This window comes from Pieris rapae, chromosome 1 (assembly GCF_905147795.1).
Source record: "Pieris rapae chromosome 1, ilPieRapa1.1, whole genome shotgun sequence".
Classification (NCBI taxonomy): domain Eukaryota; kingdom Metazoa; phylum Arthropoda; class Insecta; order Lepidoptera; family Pieridae; genus Pieris; species Pieris rapae.
This window is the reverse complement of record NC_059509.1, coordinates 3,967,988-3,991,482: the sequence shown is the minus strand read 5'-3', so window position 1 is coordinate 3,991,482 and position 23,495 is coordinate 3,967,988. Positions and strand designations below refer to the sequence as shown.

Here is a 23,495-nt window from a genome sequence, read left to right as displayed (position 1 = left end):
AAACATAATTACCAAGTAAAAAGTGAATTGTTTTGAATAAATAATTTATTGTACGTAATTAAATTCTTAACACTCGTGATGTTATTGTATAGGGGGTTATCTGTCGAATATTTCTAGAAGCGATCGAACTATGTTTTGTTCGTCGTATTCTTCTATATCATCTTCACCAGTATCTATTACGGCATCCACACCACCATGCGGGTTCGGAATATGAAGGCCACCGTTTTCTTCTGGCTTTATCATTGCTAATCCATTTGCTCCCATTCTGAAAACATAAATGAAATAAAGATAGAAAAGATATAAAACTTTAATTAAAAATAACTATTTTCAAAAATAAGCCAAAAGTAGATGCTTGAGATGGAAAATTTTACTAAAATATTGACTAAGATGAAATTTGATATAAAAGAAAAAGACAATGGCTTTTGACATAGGTGCCCTTTACCTTAAACAATCGAATGTGAGATTAAATAATTCCAAGGCCCTCCATCTTCCAGTCATCCCTAAGCAGAAATGAAAGTTTCTTCCAGGAAAAAATACGTTATAAAATCGTGCGCATACTTTTAAATTGGGCATTCTTGGTGGATTAATACAAATAGGACGTGGATTTTTACCTACAAAGAAACACTCTATAAAACTTGTATAAAATAACAAATTAGTTTGATTATTCACATCTCGCTTTGTTTACCTGACATTGAGTTTTCGTAAAGTGTTCGGTCGTTTAGGGACATTGCCACATCGAATGCAAAATCTCCTGGATGATATGTAACTTTCATACATGCTTTTTGCTTGAAAAGGTCCAACACAGGCCCAGTACAACATTTGCACACACCTAAAGCGCATGTACACCTCCTATTTTGTGTTGGTTCATCTTCTTCTTCACTACTTTCTTGCCTTGCGTTCGGTGAAAATATAGAAAAATTTCCCATCTTAATTCTATCGATTAATAATTGCGATGAAGTGTCATTTTGCTCATTATCTTCCAGGTTTATTACATCTGTGATAGTTGTATAACTGTCTAATAAAATAAAAAAATTGTACATACTGTAAACTTGCACATGAAAGAAAGTGAATATTATAAATAATATTAAAACATTGCACATACTTGTAACATCCGTTGCGTTTCCGTTTACAATTTCACAGAACAAGGTCACTATAATGAATACGAAACTTATTTGAGGCATTGTTAGACCTCAACAAGTCTCGAAGTGTTGAGAGCGTTGTGTGAATAAGACTCGACACTGCGCTTTAGATATTTAAACAGGTTGTATGGTGGAAGCGAATTTATTTATCAAGTCTTAACTACTTTCACTACATGACTTATCCTGTGTTTCACTACGAAAGGAAAATTAAAACCCCAAACATGTGTAATTAGTGTTTAATTCCTAGAATTAATAATAAATAAAATAAATAGCTTCTCTTAATATATCTAATCAAAATATCGTCCCTCAAAAATATCACCGATAGCATCACCGATTGCGTCCAGGGGACCATCATTACCACCCCCAAAAAGTCCCCCATTCGGTCGACTGCCTTCCCCTCCTAAAAGTGCGCCTGCAGCATCCAAAATAGTCCCTTCATTGTTATTGTTGCTGTTTCCAAACAAATTTACAGGTTTCGGCCCAGAAGACACAGGTTTAGGTTTTAAGCCGGTTTGGACACCAGCCGATCCCAATCTAGAAAAAAAATTAGTTTTTTTAAATAACCAAAAAAATGAAAGCAATTGTTTTTTTTAATGGAGAAAGCAAGCAAAGCAGAATGTGAAGAGAAGCAATGGTTTAATCTCAAACATACATACCCAAAACATCTAAACGAAGCTGAGTAAATAGTGAATCCAGCGATATCTGCATTAATATCCAAGCAGGCGAAAGCATTTCCATTTCGTACACGAATGTTACTTATTTCAGCACAAACACGAATAAAAGGTGCTCTTCTTGGATTGATACATATTGGTGGAGGATCACTCGCTGTAACAAGTATACATAATCATGTACCCTTCTTATTATGTATATTAAAAATACGTAAAATATTGTTGAAACCCTTTTTAGCGGTAATATAATGATGCTATTTAGTTTTTAGGATACATATTATATAGTGTATTCTTTATAACAAACCGTATTCGAGTGTTAAATTGATCGGTTGTTACGGAAATGTCTCAAATAATGCCACAATATATAGTTATATTTTAAAACTTATACCTGAAACACGCCGGCGAATTACTGTATTGTTGTTAATGCTTAATCTGACATCAAAAACGAAATCTTCAGGAATGAAAGATATATTTCCACATGCCTTCGTTCTAAATCGTTCTAATACAGCTCCCGTACAACAGCCGCATTGGCCAGATCTACAATTGCATGGGAATCTTATCACTGTTCCGTTTACATTGCCAACAGGGCCTGCAACCTCATCTTGTATTGTAGGCTTTTGGGTTACATCAGACACTGTTATTGCAGCTGTCACAGGTGCATTGCTTACCGGCTCATCGCTTACTGGTACATTTTCAATAGGGGCATCATTAATTGGATCAATTTCATTCTCGTCCTCATATACGGTTTCATTTTCCTCGTTTTCTGCTACATGTATTGGAACTACAATAGTCACTGGAGACTTGAGCACGGGAGTTGGATTAAAAGCTTGCTGCCAAATACTTTCAGGCACTTTAAAATTTATAATATCATACCTCCAATCTTCTTTTGTTATAAATTCACCTGAAATGTATTCTTATTATTATAATGTTTTTTTTATTTTTGCAATATTGGGATCCAATATTAAATTATAAAATGAGCCAGAAAAAATTTAATTACATACCATGTCTCCCATGGCACAATGAAAAACTTCCAAGTAGGAAGATAAAAAAATATTTAAAACTAAACATAGCAAAAAAATCCTTTAATTACAACAGGTGCGCCTGCCTTGCTGATTGAATTTGTTCTGTAGCATGACCAATCCACCTATTTAAATATCTACTAACTGAGTTTCAATGCAGAGTTTCTGTTCTACGGTCATTGAACATAAACAAGTTTTAAATTTTAATGTACAGTCAGGAGAAAGTCGTGACTTCAAATGACAGTATTGATTCCTACTTTCTGAAACGGGGACGCAAACTGAATATGATTATGATGACTTATAAGGTGTTGTATTCAGTCTTGCTTAGATATTTTCATTATTTTTAGATAATACAAAACAAAAATAAAATAATACAAAACCATTATTGTATGAGAAGGTAGTAGGCTTTTATAAATTAATTATGCTATTTTAATGTGTATTACTTTGTATATTGACTATAAAAAATAAAATACGTTTATTTTGGAACATAAGATCATCAAGGTAAGTATCACGTCATTAAATTCGAACCTGGAGGCATCCTCTTCGGCAAAGAAGCAATATGCTGATTGAGTTTTGAATTATTGATAATATTGGGATAATATTTACCGATTGTTGTTTTAGCAAAATAATCTTATGTATATTATAGTTAATATCCTATCTTTACCTTTCTTTCTTCTTTAACATACCGGTTAATTTAAATGGGTTAATTTACATATATATTAAAATGATTATTATTGTAATATTTTTAGTGTCTTACTATCAAATATGTAAATAAAACAAAGAAATAATTGTAAAACGCTTTTAATATAGACATTTAATAGGTAATAAATAATTTAAAATTAACTATTTACAGAGTTGAATAAATAAAATAAATAATATTTTTGCTAAAATTAAGTACTAAGAGTCTCGTAGGATTATTTTCTTGACCAATCGCGCATCATTTTATTTTGTCTCCTGTTGGTTCTTCTACGAGCGACTTCAATATCCGGTAATCCAAGACTTTCATTGATTGCATCCAGCCCACTTACAATATCATAATCAGTATTATCGTTTCTATGCTTTTTATGTTTATTTTGGTTTTGGCGTTTATGACGTCCAAATATTCCCAATTGATGTCCTACACTTTCCCCAATCTTAGTCAGATCTAATACATCCAAATCTTCTAATTCAAACTGTTCACCTCTACGCTTTTTCCTAGGCATCACTAAATCTTCGTAATGATAGTCGTGTTTATGTGCGCGACTTTCATCTACGGTAACGGCTTTATCGGATTCATGCTCTTCTGATTGAGAATCAAGGCTCTGAACAATTTGAACCGTTTCTTCGTTGGCGTCGTCATCATCAACAACTGTTGCATAAGGAATGGTTGAATGAGGTTTAGGGGTTATTGTTTGCACTTTTTCGTATGATATTTGCTCTTCACTCGACTTTGTTTCCGAGTCCTTTGATAGTGTTGGAATGATCTGAGTTGCTGGCATAACTGAAAGTTGTCCAGTAATATGAGCCAAAGACATTTCTAGACCTGAATCTTCAAAACTAGTCGCAGTAACTGGAGTTGTTGCAGATATTGATGGTATTTTGTTGTTCCCGGATACTATTTTTTCATTCGAATCAGTAATTTCTGAACTTTCGGGAATTTTTTGCATTTCAACCATTGTTGATTGACTTAATAAGTGCGATTCTGTACTAGCGGATGTTAAACCAGATGACATTTCTGATACATTTGAAATAGGGAAACTTTCAGCACTTGAAGTCGTTGGACGTCGTGTTGGTCTTCTGTTGGATGGTCTTTTAGTTGGGCGACGATTAATAGGTCTTACTTTAACTGTAGTGCTTCTGGTTATTGGTCTTGGTGTTGTTCTCGTATTTGGTCTCCTTGTTGTTCTGCGATTTGGTCTTGGTCGGCGTGTAGTTGTAGAACTGGATGTAGGTTGAGCTTGTTTATTTCGATTTTTGTTTGGCTTTTTCCCATCGCTAGATCCGAACAGGCCTCCTAATAAGTCTTCACCTAAAAGACTGAATCCTGTATAATCGGCACTATCTACGTCGTTAACGGCATCGATCTCACCTAAAAAGTAAATGTTATTTTACTAACTTACATAATGATATAAAAGACTTATTATTTATTTTATATATTTATGTAAACTCTATATTTCTTTTTATGTTGAAATGTGGTGTCTTGACGAAATTATCAAAGAATTACCGTCGTCATCATCATCATCATCTTCCTCTTCATCAACGTCATCCTCATCATCATCATCAGCATCCAAGCCGAAGTCGTCTTCTTCCTCATCATCATCGTCATCATCCTCAGTTTCTGTTTCATCCTGAGGTACAAGTGGCAGTGGGTCAGCTGGCTCTGACGTCACGCCTTTGGGTCCAAATTTAAAGCAGGATACTCTTACTGCAGCTTCAACAGTGCTTTTAGATTGTAACTCTAATCCAAGGCAAGCACGAAAGTCTTCACCAGCTTTTGCAATATTATAAACCCGTCCGCAGAATTTAGATATACCTCCTGGAAGAGGCATGCATACTGGACTTGGTTTACGACCTGTAAGTAAAATAATTGTTAATAAATAACAAAATACAGAAATTATTGATTATTAAATCTAAAAAAAATAACTTACTAGCAACTGTCTTGTTTGTAATGACTTTTTTCCCAAAACTCAACGATATAGACATTTTATCTCCGTTTATATACCTCAGAGATGCACATCCTGTGAAATAAAATTATTATGTTGTAATTCCCTATGACAAACAAATATTTAATTGGTACTGAAACCTTCTTCATTTTTACCTGGACCGTTTAAATTTACAACTGGTACAGAAAAATCTCTGCAACAATTGCACAGTGATTCCGAACATTTGCAGTATCTATTTAAGCTATTGTCTTCAATTTTAATATTGTCATCTTCCTTATTCCGAAGTCCTTTTATATTGTTCCTATTTTTATCTATAAACAGAATAGTAATTAAAATTTATACAGTCATCATATTTATTCTATTCTAATCTATTTTTTTTTAAATTGAACTGAAAAAGCAATTAATTTATTAATCAATACACTTTCACAATTAGCCAGACATTGTAACTCATTATTCAAATAATTATTAATTAACATTTAATCGATAACTATCGATCCTAGGTCATATAACTATATGACCTAGGTTGCAAGACATATTTGAGTGAAGATATATTCAATTAAATAGCGTATTTAACAATACATAATTTAAATACTCACTGATATTTTTTGACGCAGCAAATGCAAGAAGCACAAATATCATCAGAAGTTCAAAAATCAGGGAGAGCTTCATCTTGGAGCTCAACCATGCCTGAAATTAATGTAAAAACACTTAATATAAAACAGTATAATATTTATAAAAATTAAATTGACGTTTTCGTTTTTGCTTATACCTACTCATTTATTCAGTTTATTATGAAGGAAAATTTTGAATTGATAAAAAGAAAAGCGTGCAGCAAGCGCGTTGAACTCTTTATGAGGAACTTGCTATTATACATTTTCATTTAACAAAATAAAAACATTTATATAATGAAACATCAAAACTTATTAATAAACTACATCATATGAATACAAAAAAAACTTACGATGCTTGTAAACTTCTATTTATAGCCCAAATTGAAACGAATAAAAATATCTCAACCGTAGTCACACCCGTCTGGCGGTTCACGTCCAATTAATGTAATTATTAGAAATAACTATCCAGCCCTAAAACGGAGGCGTCGCCAACGTATGCAGCACTGATTCCATATAACAACTCCGACGAAAGAAATGTGAAGTGACGTGCGAGAAAGGAAAACAAGAAAACAAGGAACAACTATCTCTATCTATCGTACAGACATCGTGAGGGAGGGGTTGACTCACTTGGCCGCTTATGTAGAATTCAGTGTCAAGCACACGGACTAATTTACAATGTAATGATCAAGGATAGGGAAATGCATTTATTTTACGATTAGTTTATTCAGAATATTTGAGCTAATATTTCTTTTAGATATAAATTCTTTTTTGTAAAAACGCCATCGGGAAATTCTAAGCACAAAACTAAATATAGTAAAATATTATGAATTTTTTTTAACATTGATAAATCACAGTTTATCAATAGGGATTCGAATCTTATCCTCCTCCTCCATATTTTTAGCTAATGCACTAAGAAAAATATAATTAAAACATATTTACAAATCTAATACCTAAGATTACATTTACACATATTTTGTTAAGGTTAGTCAGTAATGTCACTCAGTGTATTAAAAGTTGAAAAGAATATGTGTATAATCATAAACACAGCGCCTATCAAGTCAGCCACAACTACTAGGGTCACTTTCTACTGAGAGAAAGTTTGTTCCGTCTGACTACAGTCTTGTTTTTGTTATTCATATTTGCTTTGATGAAATACGTCGGAAATTCTAGAAGCTTTATTAGCATATACGCGTATTTTTTTTATTTCAACAAACAGAACATTTTTAACTATTTACATTAATCACTGTGGAAGCACCTCACATACAAAAACAGGTAGGTCACGCAAGTAATGTGATCTCATCCATATAAAATTAATATACAAGGGAAATTTGAACATATGCAACGGGAGATAAAAATATATGTTGTAACTGTATTCTATGTCTTCATCATAATTAATCACCCTCCTTAAAGATGTAACGGTATAAAAAATTGGTTAACATTTCGTGAATAAATATATTATATCATTATTACGACAATACCGCATTGTATAAAAAAACTAACGCATTTCAATCAAACTTCCGAATTATAAGCCTATACATATTTATAACATGCATTAAGCGTGCATGAAAACATACATTCGAACAAATTTTCTTTTTTATTTGTTAGCTCAATAGGTTTACTGATCACTTATACTTACTGAGTTTACTAGATAGGCGTATTTAAATAAGAAAGACAGAAAGAAAGAAAATTGAGACAGTTTACCCTTTTCCCTGGTCGTTAGGCCGCATATCTAATTTTAAATCTAAAACATACAAAAGTATGTCCATCATTATTGACTTATTCTATTGGTTAATCAAATCTCTGTTTTGTTCTATTGTTGATACTAATGGTATGAATTAATTTCCTTCAAGTGCAATGACCTCTTAATAGAGCAGTGGATCACTGTCTGCTAGAATCCGTGTACAATCAAATACAGAGCAAATGAAATAAATACAACTCCAGAATAAAACTATCTACACGAAGCTGTATTCTTATATATTATATGCCTACAACTATCTCAGTTTAAAAAGCTGCTAGTAACTTAAATAGTTTTTAATAAAAAAAAATATTTTATACATAATATAAATTTTTGTTTATTTTTTTCGGATGTTTCAAACTAAAGGAATAAAAAATTGGTTGCCTTAATAATAATCTAAAGTCCTTGGTACGTCGTTGTAATAATAAAGTTGGAAAATTTAAAGCGCAGCTTTCTCGGTGCATCTCAGTGCATGATCATATTGCTTTATTTTGAATTTCACCGTCTATTGTGATAGTAAGCGAGGTGAAACGGCCGCAGATCGGAGGCAAGGAGCAGTGTTAGCTGAGCTCTGGCAACGTCGCCTCATTCGAGACGTAACCGCGCATTTATTATTCGTATTTCGTGTTAATATAACGGCCTATCACGAGATGTTTAAATTAACATTTTCGTTCCTCGCAATTATTGCATTAGCACATGGCTCTAGTATTTTAGGTGAGTTTTAAATTTTAAATTATGTTTTGAAACTTTGTTTCACTTTAATTTTATACATCATTTTAACGTTAAAAAATCTCTTAAATTTAAAGTAATCTTGATTCAAAACTTTTTGACTGATTCCTATATTCATAATAATATTATAACAACAACATACTAAATGAATAAAAATGTCATTTACGCGTTTAATTGAAGCATTACTAAGTACAGAAGCTCTGAATTTTTTTTTGTTACGCTCTAACCAAGTTGAATACAAACTAATGTAGTTTCATAATACGAATAAGCATAACAAAAGTTGAGCGTTACGTAACGAACTCTCGGTCCTTCGCAGCGAACAATGACCGCTAGTTATCGTGGTTGCACGCAGTGAAAGTGTATGTGAAAGTATTAAGAGACTACCTAAAACGGAGTTCCAAATTAGGTATTAATATGTATTATGCGTCATAATCGGTATTGATTGTGAAATTTTCTTTAGGAATATTTATGACAGAGACGTGACAAGTATAATGTAAGGGAAAGTTTTATTGAAGACTGTTTAAATATAACATTTTTACGTCTACAAACTGATTAATAATATGTATTAATTGTTTTATTTTTGGAGGATTTTAAGCTTGACTTTAAAATTTATTTTTAAAATATTTATTATCACCACTTTTTTTACCGTATTTATTTCATTGAAATTTAAAATTTTTTTTACAAACTGTTTACTTACGCATAAACTTATAGAAAAAGCACTCGTCTAAAGCCTGTGATTCTGTTTTTATTACAATTGAAGTATTATATAATAATAATTATATTCTATAGATTTCCTAGACTGGGAAGATGGTAAGAAGTTGATAGAAGTACCAGAGCTCAGGAATGACCAGCCTAATAGAAACTGCCTTTGCAAGGGCCCAGCTTGTGTCTGCTGTGTGGATTTCAACATAACATTTGTTGATCTGGGAGGACCAGGTAAAGCCATATCTTAATATATATATTTCTTGTGTGCGTGTGTATGTGACTGAACTCCTCCTAAACGATTGGACCGATTTAGACGAAATTTTTTGTGTGTGTTCAAGGGGATCTGGGAATGGTTTAGATTCACAATTTTGTCCGCTGGACAATGTTTTTTTAATTAATTTTCAATTTATTAGTTGTTGTTGATTTTCGAATGTTTTACATTGGATCCGACAGACGGCGCTACCATCGCAGTGTCAAATTTTAAATAATATTCGAATTTTAATTTTAGTCTGTCCCGAAATTTAAAAAAAGTTTTGTTATCATTGTGTTATATCGTGTGTGACCATGTGCTGGATCGTTAGATATTGTCATAACATTTGAATAATAATTTTCATCAAAATGGCTTATTAAAAATTGAAATTTTGAAATTAAAGACGTGTAGACAGGACAACGTCTATCGGATCCGCTAGTGTATATATACATTTTGAAATCAAGTCTCATGTAATTCTTGTGTGTAGTCGCTTAATGCTCCATAATATATTATTTCTTTTATTTTATATGATACTTTTATTGAATTCAGAGATCAGAATCATCTCACCAACTCACGAACTTATTGTGAAAAAATAAATATAATCAAGAAACAATTTTTTATTGTAATAAATTTAACTACCTCGTTTTTTATTTAAATTATTGATGCATTTTTTAAGATAATTTTTATTCTGTATTTAAGGGTGTGTTCACATGAAATACTTATCTCCTGAAGATGGATTTTCAGTCAACGTGTCATACGGAAAAAATTTACTGCATAGTTCAAAAATACAAGGTAAATCAGCGAAAAAAATATTTATTCAGGTTTATTAGTAGAAAGTTGACTTTCCGGTATCAACGTATTATTTAGAAAGCTTTTAAGCACATTAATAATGCCTCTGTTTTTTAATAATAACAGAGTAGCTAATAAGCACTTAGTTTTATATATTAAAAGACTATATACTATGATATCAATCAGATAAATGACAAAATGTTAAATATAAATAATAAATGTGTTTTTAAATAAATAAAAAACGCAACGCAACGCGAAGTGTAAGTTCTCTAGGATCTCCCATTTACAATAGCTGTACTTGTAACTTGTACTTCTAAAAGTTAATAAAACTAATTAAAGAAAAGAAAGATGATAATTCATTTCAGTATTCATAAATTTTACGATTTTGTTTCTAAAGTTATTCCGTTTATAGGTACCAATCCGGCACCAATATGCCTGCAAGTGTTCGGGAAGTTTGCTCAGGTGTGTGCTAAATTCAGTGATTTGGCACCTACCGCCGACGGTCTTAGAGGATGCCTTGAGTTGGAACCTAGACTTTTAGGAGAGGGACAGTTAGAATTTCCCATCGGCTGTTTCAAGTCCACTCCTGGTGGAATGGAAATGGAAGATCCACCTGCCCAACCTGAAGGGGAATCGTAAGTAGCTGGCCTATTACCAAAGATATTATCATGAGTTTTTTTCCAAGTTTCTAGTTCTTTCAAGTTTGTGGTTCTAATGCACATTTTTATAGGATGTTTTATAACCAATTCTATAGATATGAATTTTAAATTAATAGATTAAGGGATCGCTAAAATATTTTCAAAAATTCATTTCCTACAGGACTACTGAGGAATCTACAACGGAAGACAACACATTCGATGCCGAATCCTTCTTAGCCAGTGTCTACCAAACTGCAGAACAAGGTGTAGCCTTTCTCAGCAGCCTTCTAGATATACCAGCTAAACGTAACTCCACAACAACTGTGGCCCCACCCACATCCTCTGAAGCACCTCAAAGACGAGGGCCCAAATATTTAAAACATCCTAATCATCTGTGATATAATCATTCAAAAAAGTACAAAAGAAGCATTTTGTAGTATTAAGCTTTGCTTGCCAAGCTCTCTAGCTTTCAAGACTTATGATAATTCTAGAATGATGATCTTAAGCTGAAGTAACACTTCTTGTCCTATTTATTGCTTTAATGTTAACTAGGTATATAAATAAAAGTGTTAAATGTTTATTTTTTTATTTTTTCATCGTCATCCCGTGCTTGACTTAACTTATTATCCCTGTGAGTATGGTGAGGAGGGGTTGGTTTCCAAGTAGAAGACACCAGATTTCCTAGAATGTATTATTAATAAAAAATAAATAAATATTTACTTAGCTAGTACTAAAAAGTAGAATAACTTACCCATATTTGGGATTTAAACCGCCCATTTGTAGACGACCGGGGTGAAAATCGCACATCGCTAAAACAGCTGCATAATAGTTCAAACATTCCCTTCCTGTAAAGCCTCCTGATACTATCGACTCAGCAAAGTATAAGAAGCTTCTGTCATGATCACATTCGTTCGAGTCACACCCGGGCATTGATATTCCTCCATTGAAATAGAAATCAACGTGTCCCAAATCGCCTATATAACCATGTACATAGTTTGTATGAAGAACTTCTGTGTATAATGCATCATTGGGAGAAAGCCGATCAATGTTGGTAACCCAGCCAATTAATGAGGGATTTAAACCTGAAATAATAAAATATATTGTCGGACTATTAACATAACTTGTGAGTTAATTAATTAAAACTATGTTTTTATTACGATGCATAACTTAATTAGTGTTATACACACAACGGACCAAGTGAGAGTCTAAGAGAACGGCTCGGCCAAAGCCATCCGTGTCTCGAAGTGGACTGCGATGCACAATGGAAAGCTGGAGTACTGAGGCGCCGGGCCGTTAACCAATTAGTTATGTAAAACATTAATTTAATGTAATTTTATCAATTTTTCTTTTGAAAAAGAGTTGGCTTGCGATAAAATATATCATGTAAATTTAAATATTATGTTCTATAGATATTTTCGTCATAAAATGAATTGAAAGTGTCAAAATTTGACTATGTTTAGATTTTTTCTATCGAGCGAAGTAATTTAAATCGTGTATCGATCTTTCAAAATGGATACTCAATTATACACAATATATACTCAACTCCACCATATATTTTCCATTTGCCCTACTCTAAGAAATATATAGATAGAATCAATACTTTTTTGGAACTTGGCGACCAGATAGGTCCTTAAGACTTGCTATTCATGCGCAGACAAATGTATACCTAATAATTTTATAACCACCATAACTTATCTGCTCTTTAGACCAGAGTTAGGGCACATAAATGACAGCTTTACATCTATACTAAACTATTATAGAAAATGTTATTGTCAATATAATTTGGAACTTCTCGAGGATTTAAATTCATGACCTAATGATTTCTAGACAAACGTACTAGTCACTACAGCAGTATAAGTTACTGGGCATCATCTTGGAGGGCAACAAACATATAATCATACCTGTAATATAACCGATTCTTCCTTGAAAAGCTCTCCCTGCAACACCAGCTTGATGACCTCCAAGTCCATGACCAATGAGATGAATTTGTTCCAAACTTATCCCACTTTGTTGGCTCAACCAGCCAATGAATCTTGCTACAGCTTTTCCTGACTGCACAGCGTTTGCATTTAGGATTCTATAGTTTAGTGAATTTGCTCCTATAGACCAGTCCACTACAATAACGTTTAGGTCATCGGCAGTAAGTAACACTAAAACAATAGCAGATTAATATAACTCGGAACTATAATTTGTAGGGAGAGGATTAATAAAACGACGTCGTATTCCGTTTGATTGTGATTAGTTAGACAATGGGGTCTTTAATCCTATCACATGCACGCGATACGATCTGTGACTGCGTTTGCCAAATCATAATCAAACGTTACATTCTTACCATCTAAGAAATAATTTTATACAAAAAAGATACACTATATGTATAGTGATTAGTAATGATTGAATTGCAACTAATTATATTTCTTTACCTGGGACAAGTTCTCTATTGAAATCTGAGGTAGCAGAGTTCAACCATCCGTGAATAAGGAACACAGTTCTCTTGTTATTATTAAAGTTGGACTGTGATAGGCTATTACTATGTCCAAACACCAAAGGCTGACTTATCCATGGATTTGACCTAAAATTAGGAAAAAAACAGTATCCTCAGGTATATTTCAGTAAGTACAAGCTCAGTATATTTGATCATCCAGCTAATGTCTTCTATATTTGCTTCTATATTAGCTCCTCAGTAATAGATAAAAATCGTTAAACTCCGTAATGTTAAGAAAATGTTAATCTTTACATCGTAATTGTATTACCAGTACTAACAACTGTAATTATCATCTTCGATTTATTATAAGTCTAATAGGAATGTATGTGCGTTATAATTCTATTTTGTTCAATAAATATAATGTTAATGCAATACTACAATGCCAAGCGGCAAGCCTCTATTTTCAACGGCCCGTTATAATAAACTTTAAAAATATGGAACAAACAATTTACCTTGTAAATAGATGGTACTGATTGGTAACATCGGGATTAAAATCATAACTATCTATGTGGATATTATCACCATCTAATAGATATTTAGGTAAATCCAATTCACTAATAAGGTTTGTTGGTAGCGCTGAAAGGTTTTAATTGATTTCATGAAATAGGTGGTGCTTAATAAATACAATGCGATACATTCTCCTTTGAAAGTGGAAAATAACTACTGGACCTTACATAAAATAATGATTAAAAAAGTAGAAAACATTGTCGTGGTAGAACGTTACCTTTTTTTTGCAATTTCGCAATTTTTTCTTCAATCAATTACTTCTAAATAAAAATAAATTTAACTCACCCCAACTTAAAACAGATGACACCCCTAATACTATTAAAACAATTTTAATCATTTTGAAGCTAAACCGTACGTCGTATAATGAATCAGGTATCCAAAATACCTTTGATTTCAAATTAATTATAAGAATGTCAGATAAATATGCTTATCTTATATGATTGATGTATGTAATCCATAAAAAGAAGTATTTAACTGATATCGTTGTTATTGTAAAAGTACACTAATTTATTCTTCAATTGGACTATGATTTTGACAATCATAAAGAATTTTAGATTTTGATTATAATAATTGATTTATACACAAGTCATAAAAAATTGTGCCTGATAAAAAACTTGAGCAATAATTTTAATAGAAACTTTGTTTAATTTCAGAGGACATTTGGTGAAATGAATCACTATATTGAAGAAATAATTTAAAGCAAATTTTAAACATTTTCCGGAAAAATGTTTTAATTTTCAGATTAACGATTCGAGTAGCTTAATCATTGAAAAAATAATTTGATAAAACATTATATTTCGTTTTGTCCTACACAGAAAAGATCGTTATATTAAAATTCAAAAAAAATATTAAAAGCAGAGTAAATTGTAATTTAGAAATAGAAAAGGCATCGAATGCCTTTTGTTTTGCTTACTTTGAAAACTTTTGTTTAAAATTTGATAGTTTTGTTTACTGAACATATAGAACGAACAAATTACTCTCAACACTAAAAACAATGCAAAGGCATCCTTTTAGGCCATCAATGTCATTATCCATTACTTCTATTGTTATCATTAAGCTGGGATACCTACTAGATACATTTACCTAGATAACATTTAGAAGATACTCGTAGCTGTCTGCATAGCAAATTAAAGCAAAAGGTAAACAATTATCATATTTGTGTAAAGATTTTTCAATATAATTCCAATAAAAGCGATCGGACAAGTTTACTATCAATAAAAGATTACCAATTATGTTGATATCAAATTAACTAACTATAGTTTCGTACCGTATTTGGGGACGTACTTATTAAGAAAAACTACTCAGACTTATGAAAAACACATAGTTTTTATTTTTAAATTAAATATTTAAAAAAACATCAGTGGCTCTACAACCTTTTTAGCTCTGGGTCTCAGAATTTTTGTATCTGTTTCATGATTTTATAAAACTTATAGGCAAGTAGGTGAGTCTCCTGCGCCTGATGTTCTCAAAAACAAAGAAACTCCATTGGTGCACAGCTGGGTATTGAACCTGCGACTATGACCACAGGGATATGAGTCACGCGCCAAACCCACTTGACCAATACTAATTAAACTTTTGTGAAATTGTAACTTTCAAACGTTTTTAATAGCCAAAACCTCAGTCAATTTCATACATATAAATAAAAACTAGTCAATCAATTTTTAATTGTAAAACTCTTTATTACATTACACAATCCTTCTTTATCCTTGCGCAAAAGGACTCCGCAAATTGGTCTCGAATGTGTAAATCCCAGAAGGTCTGAAAAACAAATGTTCTTACTTAGCTAACCTTTCATTTTTTTCATCAACCTCACACACTGTTTTATTGTTTGTTTATTACTCTTTAATGTATAATATTCTACGGTTTTGATATTTGTAAATATGTAAGGAACATGTATACTAACAAAACAATAATAGAGCAATAGTACTTTTTTTGTGGGAGTGCATTGTTTTCACCTATAATTATTAACTAAAGTATACAAATGTTGTAAATTCTATTTTAAAAGAGTAAGTGGAGTATCTTGCCCATGGAGAACCACACAAAACTACCTTTCGGAAGGGGCAACTAGAATCATCTTTATATTATATTTAAGGTTCAAAAGTGCTATTTTAGGTGGTCTAATTGGAATAAATGATTTTATTTGATTTGTTTCATATTTGATATAGATTTGCCGTAATAACAGTAATAAGATTGATATATTATAGATCGGACAGATTTAATAGATTTGTACCATCAAGGGCTCGTGGGCCTAGTGTCAGAACATATAATTATTTCACAGTAAAAAAGTGTAAGTTAAGTAAGTTTAACTAAGAATATTCTAACTTACGAAGTTTTGCCGGCTATTCCTCCGAAAGTGGCATCTTTACTGCCAGTACATTGAAGTGATTTAGCTTGTTCATAAGAAGTACACTTGGTACCGACGAATTTTGCACCAGTCCCTGATTCAGCGGTGATCGACTCCGCGTAGTATACGTAGGAATAGATGTGAGAACATGAGGATTGGTCACCACACATAGGCTGGTTGACGCCGCCATTTGCATAGAAATCTAAATGACCCAGAGGCAGATCATAGCCGTAGTTTCCGGCGGTGGTGTGTAGCACCTCCACGAATGTGGCATCACGGGTACTCAACTTATCCGGATTGTGAGTCCAACCAATTAGTGATGGGTCCAGGGCTGAAAGGTATTGGTTTTAACAAGTTATTCCTTTTAATTTATGTGACTAATTTGTAATAAAATTTTATTAAAAATTTACATCTGTTTCTGTTGCTTCATTAATAAAATTAAAAATAAAATTAGAATCAATGACGCTACAAACTTTTTAGGTCTGGGCCTCAGATTTCTGTATGTTTCATGATCATTTGATGAGATATTCGGGTGCCTTAATTCAAGTATCTTATTTTTTATATACTTTTCTTTTGTTTCTTTTAATTGTCGTATCCATGGATCATGACCATAGAATAAAAATAAACAGTGATTCATACTTTTATTTTCTTCTAAACTACTATTTGATATATTTGTTTAAGTAAATTATAATGTTTACAAATAATTTTAAAATCTATAATTAATATTTGATAATACCTACCGAAAATATGAGGAATGTCCGCATTCATCTTTCTAGCAGCAACACCAGCGGCATGAGCTCCAAGGCCTACACCAACGATGCGAACATTGTTGGAGTTATATCCAAAGTAGGTGAAAAGTAAATTGCCGAAGCTAGCGACTATGGTACCAAGCTGGGGAACATTTGCGAGGCCAGCGACGTATCCGTACGAACCAGTGCGCCAGTCTACTGCGACGACGTTAACATCCTCAGCGGCAAGAAGGGCTATGAATAGAATATTTTTCTTTGAAAATACTCAAAAATGTAGCCATAGACATTAAAACTGCTATGAACACATATTTATAAAAGTTATATATGCTATGAACAAATATTTATTTATAACACTTCGTTCAAAAATTGTCACTTCTATAAATTCCAGAATGCGTTTACATCCTTTATTCAAAGCTTCGTATTATTTATAGTATTTGTAAATGTGGAGAAGATATTGGTGACCTCGACCATATTTTCCTTTTTTTGTTTCCAATATGACATTTCTAAATTCCTTACAATTACTACATTTTCCGTTTACGACTAAAATATCCTGCATTTTGCTTTAAACTTTATTGTACTATCTTCTTTCACAATCAAGATTTAATATTTATGTGTATATTACGTTGTTAACTAGCTTTTTTAAAAGGTTATCCTTTTTTTTCGTTTGATGTGATTCTTTATTTTTTCAAGCGTATACTTTCCCTACCTTTGACTTGGAACTGCCATAAAGTTATAACTATTGCCACAGAATAAAAAAACATTATATATATTTATAAATTGAAAATAATTAAATGAAAAGGAGGGCAACTGGCCTTATCGCTTTCGAGCGATCTCTTCCAGGCAACCACTGTGAGTAAAGAAAAAAAACGTTTTAAGTTACATAAGGTAGGCAAGAAGTGCAAAAATACATATTACTTATAGTTATTAAGAATAAAAAAACTAAACAGGGTCAAAAAATAAGCTAAATTGATATATAAACAGCAAAAGTAAAAAATGTACATGAATCATGATAATTTAATTATATTTAATGAATAAATAATAAAAAAGCGTTTCTGTATTTTTCTCAACCATTAGTCTGAATTACTTCTTTCAAATTCTACATTATTATAATTTCTACCTTAAAAATGTTATGTTACGATAGCTATTATTAGCATGCTCTTTCTTGGCTTGCCATGTTAAGTGTTAATTAGACCTGAACGAAATAATATAACGAGATAATTTTGATAGTCAGGACTTTGTTCTTAATATTACTTCTGTGTGTCATTTAGAAAACCATGCTGAGTATTTACTTTGAATCTTATCCTAAAAAGCTAACGAAACATGACAAATATTGCCTATTGTCAGGCTCTAAATGTCAAATCATTTTGCAAGAGTTATCAAATTTGTTACTGCTAATCAAAGGTTTACAAAAAATTATTAATATAGATACCTGGTCCTATGAAAGCTATGAAGTTTCCAGAAACGTTATCGCCATAATTGTGGATTGCGAAGATTGTTTTACGGCTGTTGGAGAAATGACGAGACTGGGATATTGAAGCTATCGACGCCAGAAGCGGCTCGCTTGTTGTCGGGTTTGCCCTACAATGCAAATGAAGTGAATTATATTATTGGAAGGTTCAACATTCTTTTTTGACAAAAGCCAGCCAAACCACACCCTTGACTTGACTTACATGACGGTTTTTTGACCTACATGAATTTTTACTTTTTTGAAGTTTATATATTTTCTTTAGTTAACCACATATTTAAGAACGTACTTCCATGAAATTAACTTTAACAAACAATACGAAGTACTAGACAAATTTATCTTATTAAAAAAAAAACAAACCTAGTGTACAAGTGAAAAACGACATCATTCACCGACATGGGAAATCCAAGCGCTGAAAAAATAATACAAATTAAAAATTAAAATTAAAAGATGTTTAATTTTATATTATCACTAAGAGAACAAAATAATTTGAAAGTGTCGCATGAATAATATAATAAGCAATTATAACCCATCGGACTAATTACGCTCTTTTACAGGTTCAGCGATATTTATTTATTAGGCTCTATTCTAAGATATTAATAATAATTAGAATTGCTGTTTTAATATAAATAAATAACGAACTGTTAATTTCTAATAAACTTGTAAACATTATTTGTATTACAGCATTCTTCCATAATAATAATATACATAAAATGTACATTTTTGTAACATTTATGGAAAAACATTATTGAATTGTTTTGGCATTTTTCATTATTACTAACGAATTAAACAATTATTGTTAATTATTTATTATTAAACAATTATGGTTATTAATTAATCTACAAGATTTTATGAAACTTTTCCGAGAAACATGTTTTTATTGATGGAATAGTTTGTTTGATTGAAATGTGATTTATAGCATTAAAATATGACGTAATTTTTATTTTACAAAGTAATGATTTAAATAAATGACACAGGAAACACGGATAATGTTCATTTTTAGATAGCATTATCAAAATTGGATAAACGGATTACTATGAATGATTGTTTCTCGAACCTTGAGAGTTATTAAATGTTCTAAGAATATTTTTCGTAATTAAGTTCCTTTTTACTATATACAATCAATTAAAGCATTTCATTATTGTATTCAACGAAGAAAGATCGCTTAGATTTTTTTTATTGTCAAAGAAACATGCAATATGTTATCTGTGTCATTTGACCAACTGTTGTTTTTTCATAAATCATAACACCACTTCAAACAAAAAAAAGCAGAGTATCAATATTAAAAAGATAGACCATATTTATGATGTTTGTAGTAATTAACCGTTATAAGAAACCTTTTTAGGAGCAAATTATACAATATACATGTTATAAGTCATGTTAGAATTAAATTTAATAAGACTTGAAGTTGATAGAGCTTCCTATTGCAGTGCGTGGATGTAAACTGGGAAATGTGAACTGTTTCTATGGGAAAAATAGTGAGGGAGATCCAACATCAAGCTGGCGCAGATATAAGGGAAATAGAATTGGTTATACATAAGAAACCTTGTTTATGCAAGTAGTTTGTTGCATTGGTATAAATGAGGTGATTACAACTGACATGTACTTAATTAACTGCAGTTATTTAATCATTAACATATATACTACGTGATCTGAAAATGTATAATTAAATAAATTATTATTATTTTGGCCTAAGTTAAAACACTCCAATAACACTACACACGCAGAATCTCAGTGTATACTTTATCAATATATAGTAAAACAACTAACCTGGCAGAGCCACGCAAAGAACGATGGCACATTTAACTACCGCGTACATTGTCAACCGAAAACAATACGTATAAAGTAACGATCTATTATATACAAAAAACTTATCGTGCACATTATAAATCATACAATAATTATAGGGTATCAGATAAATACTAAAAAAATGTTATGCATATCTAGTAAACGGCTTAATTTTAAACATACGCTTGAAGATTTGTTAAGTCTGAATATTATCAATGTGGATTTTATATATGAAACGAGTCACTAATACGTTATTTTTACCGATAGATAAAATATGTATTATTTTCGAATCCGTTTTAGATTTGGTATCCGTTTAATTTGTTATCATATCTTTCATAAAAGAATACTGTAAAATAAAAATAAAATACGTTTATTTTGGAACATATGATCATCATGGTTTATTCCACGTCATTAAATTCGAGCCTGTACTCTTTTTTTCTGTACTTGAAATATAGTATATACAAATAGAATTCAAAGATTAAACTGATGGTGCTAAAAAGTTTCTCTCACAAGTGATTTTGTTCGATATGAGTAATTGTTACATTAACCAAACAGATTCGGTGAACTGAAACCCAATAATTCACATTATATTATTTACCTGTTACATATTACATTCTACAATCAGTTTTATTTTAAATCCATTTCAGCGTTTTGCTTATACTGGCAATTTACTTTTATATTATAACTTTACTGTGATAAGATTATAACGAACTGTGATAAATATTACTTATTATTATTAGTCAATCATTTAGAATAAAAGCAGAATATATGGCCAAATTTAAGGTTTTGATGGATTGCGATTATAATGATAAAACCATAACGCCTTAAATAAATGACATATGGAACATGGTGCAATGGTTGCAGCTCCTTACAAACACTGTGTAAAAGAAAATACTTAGCGATTAAAAAGAGTGGCAGAGAGTTTATTGCCAGTACTTCTCTTCCGTTCTACGCCCTTGATTTGAGAACTGGCATTAATGTAAAATAAGAAGCATTTAATGTATATTTCTTTTCTTTTTACGTTCATAAGTGTACGTTATGTTATATACCTACATGAATAAATGATATTGAATTTGAATTTATACGCCAATGGCGTAATAATAATAATAATAATGGCCGACTTTACCGATTAGGGTTGCGGTTTATTTCTGAAATGTGAGTAAAGATACAATGAAAATAGGTTATAGTAAAACTAAAATCGGCAAATTACTAATTTATAACCACCTTTTTAAATCGGGAGCAACAAATGAAAATAACTATCCCATATCCCATTTCTATTCTCTCTCTTATTCTATAAATAAATAAATCTTAATCGACCTAGGAGAAATCGGCCACACCCACCACCGTATCGATGCAATCGTATCGATACAATATTTTATATTACGCGTCATCGTCGGTTTATCATCTTCATAATGCATATTAACGCCATCTCGTAACCAATTTTAACATTTAATTCAATTTCAAATCCTTGTAATGTTGCACAAAAATTATTAGTCCAGTGTATATTAATGTCCTGGAATGTACCAAACTTATTTTAAACGCTGCAAGCCGTTTGCATTTTATAAACTTATAAAGCAGATGAAACTAAAGTTATAACATTACGAAGGGTTGAACAATACGAAACTAAATTTAACAATGAGGTAAACTACCTGGGAACTATGCAATCTTTAGACGAGATTGACATTTTTGACATAGAGTGAATAACTGAATAAAAAAAGAGAGAGTAATAACAAAAGAGTGGACCGTAAGCGGTAAGCAATTTAACATTAGGTCCTACTAAAATAAATATATGAATAATATTTAGCACACTAAAATATATCAATTACAATATCTTTTGATACTTTATTTAATATTAGTAATTGTTTCTAATAAAAAACGATGATGACACAAATACAATTATATTCTCTATTTAATTAATTTATATTATAGTTAATTTATATTATACGGTACGGACGTATTTGCAGGCATTTTTTATCAAGAGAAAAAAATTACATAGTACTATTTAATTAACAATTTTTTATCATTATAAATATATACGGTTTATTTAATAAATTAGCATGTGAATATGAAATGAAAAATAATTTAATTTACCTAAAAAGTGAGTGCCTGCCGGTAATTTAACTTTCAACGGCGATAATAACTTTTTAGTAATTTCCTGTATAATATGTGTTTTTTCTATATGTACTGCTGAGATTGCGTGTGTACGGGATCCCAAACACTATCAGTATTATAATACAGCGTGCTCCTAGAAACGTTTAGTTTTTGTTTTTTATAAGTTTACAAATTGCAGCTCATGTAACATTTGTTTAACGCGATCTACGGAAGTGTTACATATGGTTGGCATGGTTGGCCACATGATTAGGGGAAAGGATAAATGGAGTAAAATAATCACAATGTTACCCAAGAGATGGAAAGAGAAAGAGAGGTAGACCACAAAAAATTGGGACGACGACATTAGACAAGTCGCGGGAACAACATGGTAGAGTGGCCGTAGAAAGGCCAGAATGGAGAATATTGGAGGAGACATTTGCCACCTGGAAAACGGACCCGCAAAAGTGGAACAAAAGAACAATCTACGAAAAATAAAGAAAATACCGCAATAATAATATCCGAAAAAAAGGCTATTATAAAATAAACGGAAATGTTATGAAACAAAAATTCCTCTATATCAATGACATAAACATAAAAGCGTCATTGATATACGGGATTTATTTTCAACATTTGTCTACTCAGGATTCTACGTGGTTCGACCGCCTAATCAAACTGAATTCCGTACCATACAGTACCGATATTTATAGTAACCCTAATTCAAGATAAACAAATTGCTTCGTAAATGTTATCCATTTTATTCAATTTCGAAAAACAATTATATAATTTGTTTTTAAGTTAAATATATGTCAATAAATGTAGCCTTTATTGACAATCTCGCAAGTTACATTTTCTCTTATTTCTATTTATATACGACTTATACTTATTAATAAAATTTTGTGAAAGTAAATATAAATATTATCATATTATTTCCTATTAGACACCGGTTTCTTGATCGTCTTGCTTTTCAGCATAGGCCTCCCCAAGTGTTCTCCACAAAGATCTATCTCTTGCTTTCCTCAACCGCGTGCTCCTGCCACCTTTTTAATATCATCTTCCCATCTACGATGTTGTCTACCTATACTTCTGGTTTTATGTCTAGGGCACCATTTCTTATATTCTTTGGTAAAATTTCCGTATTACTTCT

At 31.5% G+C, this 23,495-nt stretch overlaps 5 protein-coding genes across 5 annotated transcripts; 1 reads left to right on the top strand and 4 right to left on the bottom strand.

Annotated features, from left to right (window-relative positions):
* Nucleotides 1-27: 27 nt before the first annotated feature.
* Nucleotides 28-3,026, bottom strand: LOC110994793. The gene is made up of 7 exons (XM_022261644.2): nucleotides 2,809-3,026; nucleotides 2,196-2,708; nucleotides 1,796-1,964; nucleotides 1,438-1,673; nucleotides 686-1,015; nucleotides 443-611; nucleotides 28-265 (listed from the first exon to the last, which is right to left on the bottom strand). The coding sequence occupies exons 1-7, from the start codon at nucleotides 2,873-2,875 to the stop codon at nucleotides 97-99; spliced, it is 1,653 nt and encodes a 550-aa protein (XP_022117336.2). The 5' UTR covers nucleotides 2,876-3,026; the 3' UTR covers nucleotides 28-96.
* Nucleotides 3,027-3,611: 585 nt separating this feature from the next.
* Nucleotides 3,612-6,606, bottom strand: LOC110994924 (eisosome protein SEG2). Its single transcript, XM_022261855.2, has 6 exons — nucleotides 6,430-6,606; nucleotides 6,065-6,155; nucleotides 5,624-5,779; nucleotides 5,454-5,543; nucleotides 5,030-5,377; nucleotides 3,612-4,894 (listed from the first exon to the last, which is right to left on the bottom strand). Exons 2-6 carry the CDS (start codon nucleotides 6,135-6,137, stop codon nucleotides 3,741-3,743), a joined length of 1,821 nt encoding a protein of 606 aa, XP_022117547.2. The 5' UTR covers nucleotides 6,138-6,155; nucleotides 6,430-6,606; the 3' UTR covers nucleotides 3,612-3,740.
* A 1,728-nt stretch (nucleotides 6,607-8,334) lies between these two features.
* LOC110994825 lies at nucleotides 8,335-11,503 on the top strand. Its single transcript, XM_022261693.2, has 5 exons — nucleotides 8,335-8,528; nucleotides 9,333-9,479; nucleotides 10,198-10,290; nucleotides 10,700-10,922; nucleotides 11,107-11,503. The coding sequence occupies exons 1-5, from the start codon at nucleotides 8,465-8,467 to the stop codon at nucleotides 11,321-11,323; spliced, it is 744 nt and encodes a 247-aa protein (XP_022117385.1). The 5' UTR covers nucleotides 8,335-8,464; the 3' UTR covers nucleotides 11,324-11,503.
* On the bottom strand, nucleotides 11,495-14,353 carry LOC110994824 (pancreatic triacylglycerol lipase). The gene is made up of 6 exons (XM_022261692.2): nucleotides 14,200-14,353; nucleotides 13,860-13,983; nucleotides 13,346-13,494; nucleotides 12,827-13,075; nucleotides 11,677-12,007; nucleotides 11,495-11,606 (listed from the first exon to the last, which is right to left on the bottom strand). Exons 1-6 carry the CDS (start codon nucleotides 14,249-14,251, stop codon nucleotides 11,549-11,551), a joined length of 963 nt encoding a protein of 320 aa, XP_022117384.2. The 5' UTR covers nucleotides 14,252-14,353; the 3' UTR covers nucleotides 11,495-11,548.
* Nucleotides 14,354-15,568: 1,215 nt separating this feature from the next.
* On the bottom strand, nucleotides 15,569-20,368 carry LOC110994835 (pancreatic triacylglycerol lipase). Its single transcript, XM_022261709.2, has 6 exons — nucleotides 20,243-20,368; nucleotides 18,833-18,884; nucleotides 18,437-18,585; nucleotides 16,999-17,241; nucleotides 16,241-16,589; nucleotides 15,569-15,672 (listed from the first exon to the last, which is right to left on the bottom strand). The coding sequence occupies exons 1-6, from the start codon at nucleotides 20,364-20,366 to the stop codon at nucleotides 15,615-15,617; spliced, it is 975 nt and encodes a 324-aa protein (XP_022117401.2). The 5' UTR covers nucleotides 20,367-20,368; the 3' UTR covers nucleotides 15,569-15,614.
* Between the last annotated feature and the right edge of the window lie 3,127 nt (nucleotides 20,369-23,495).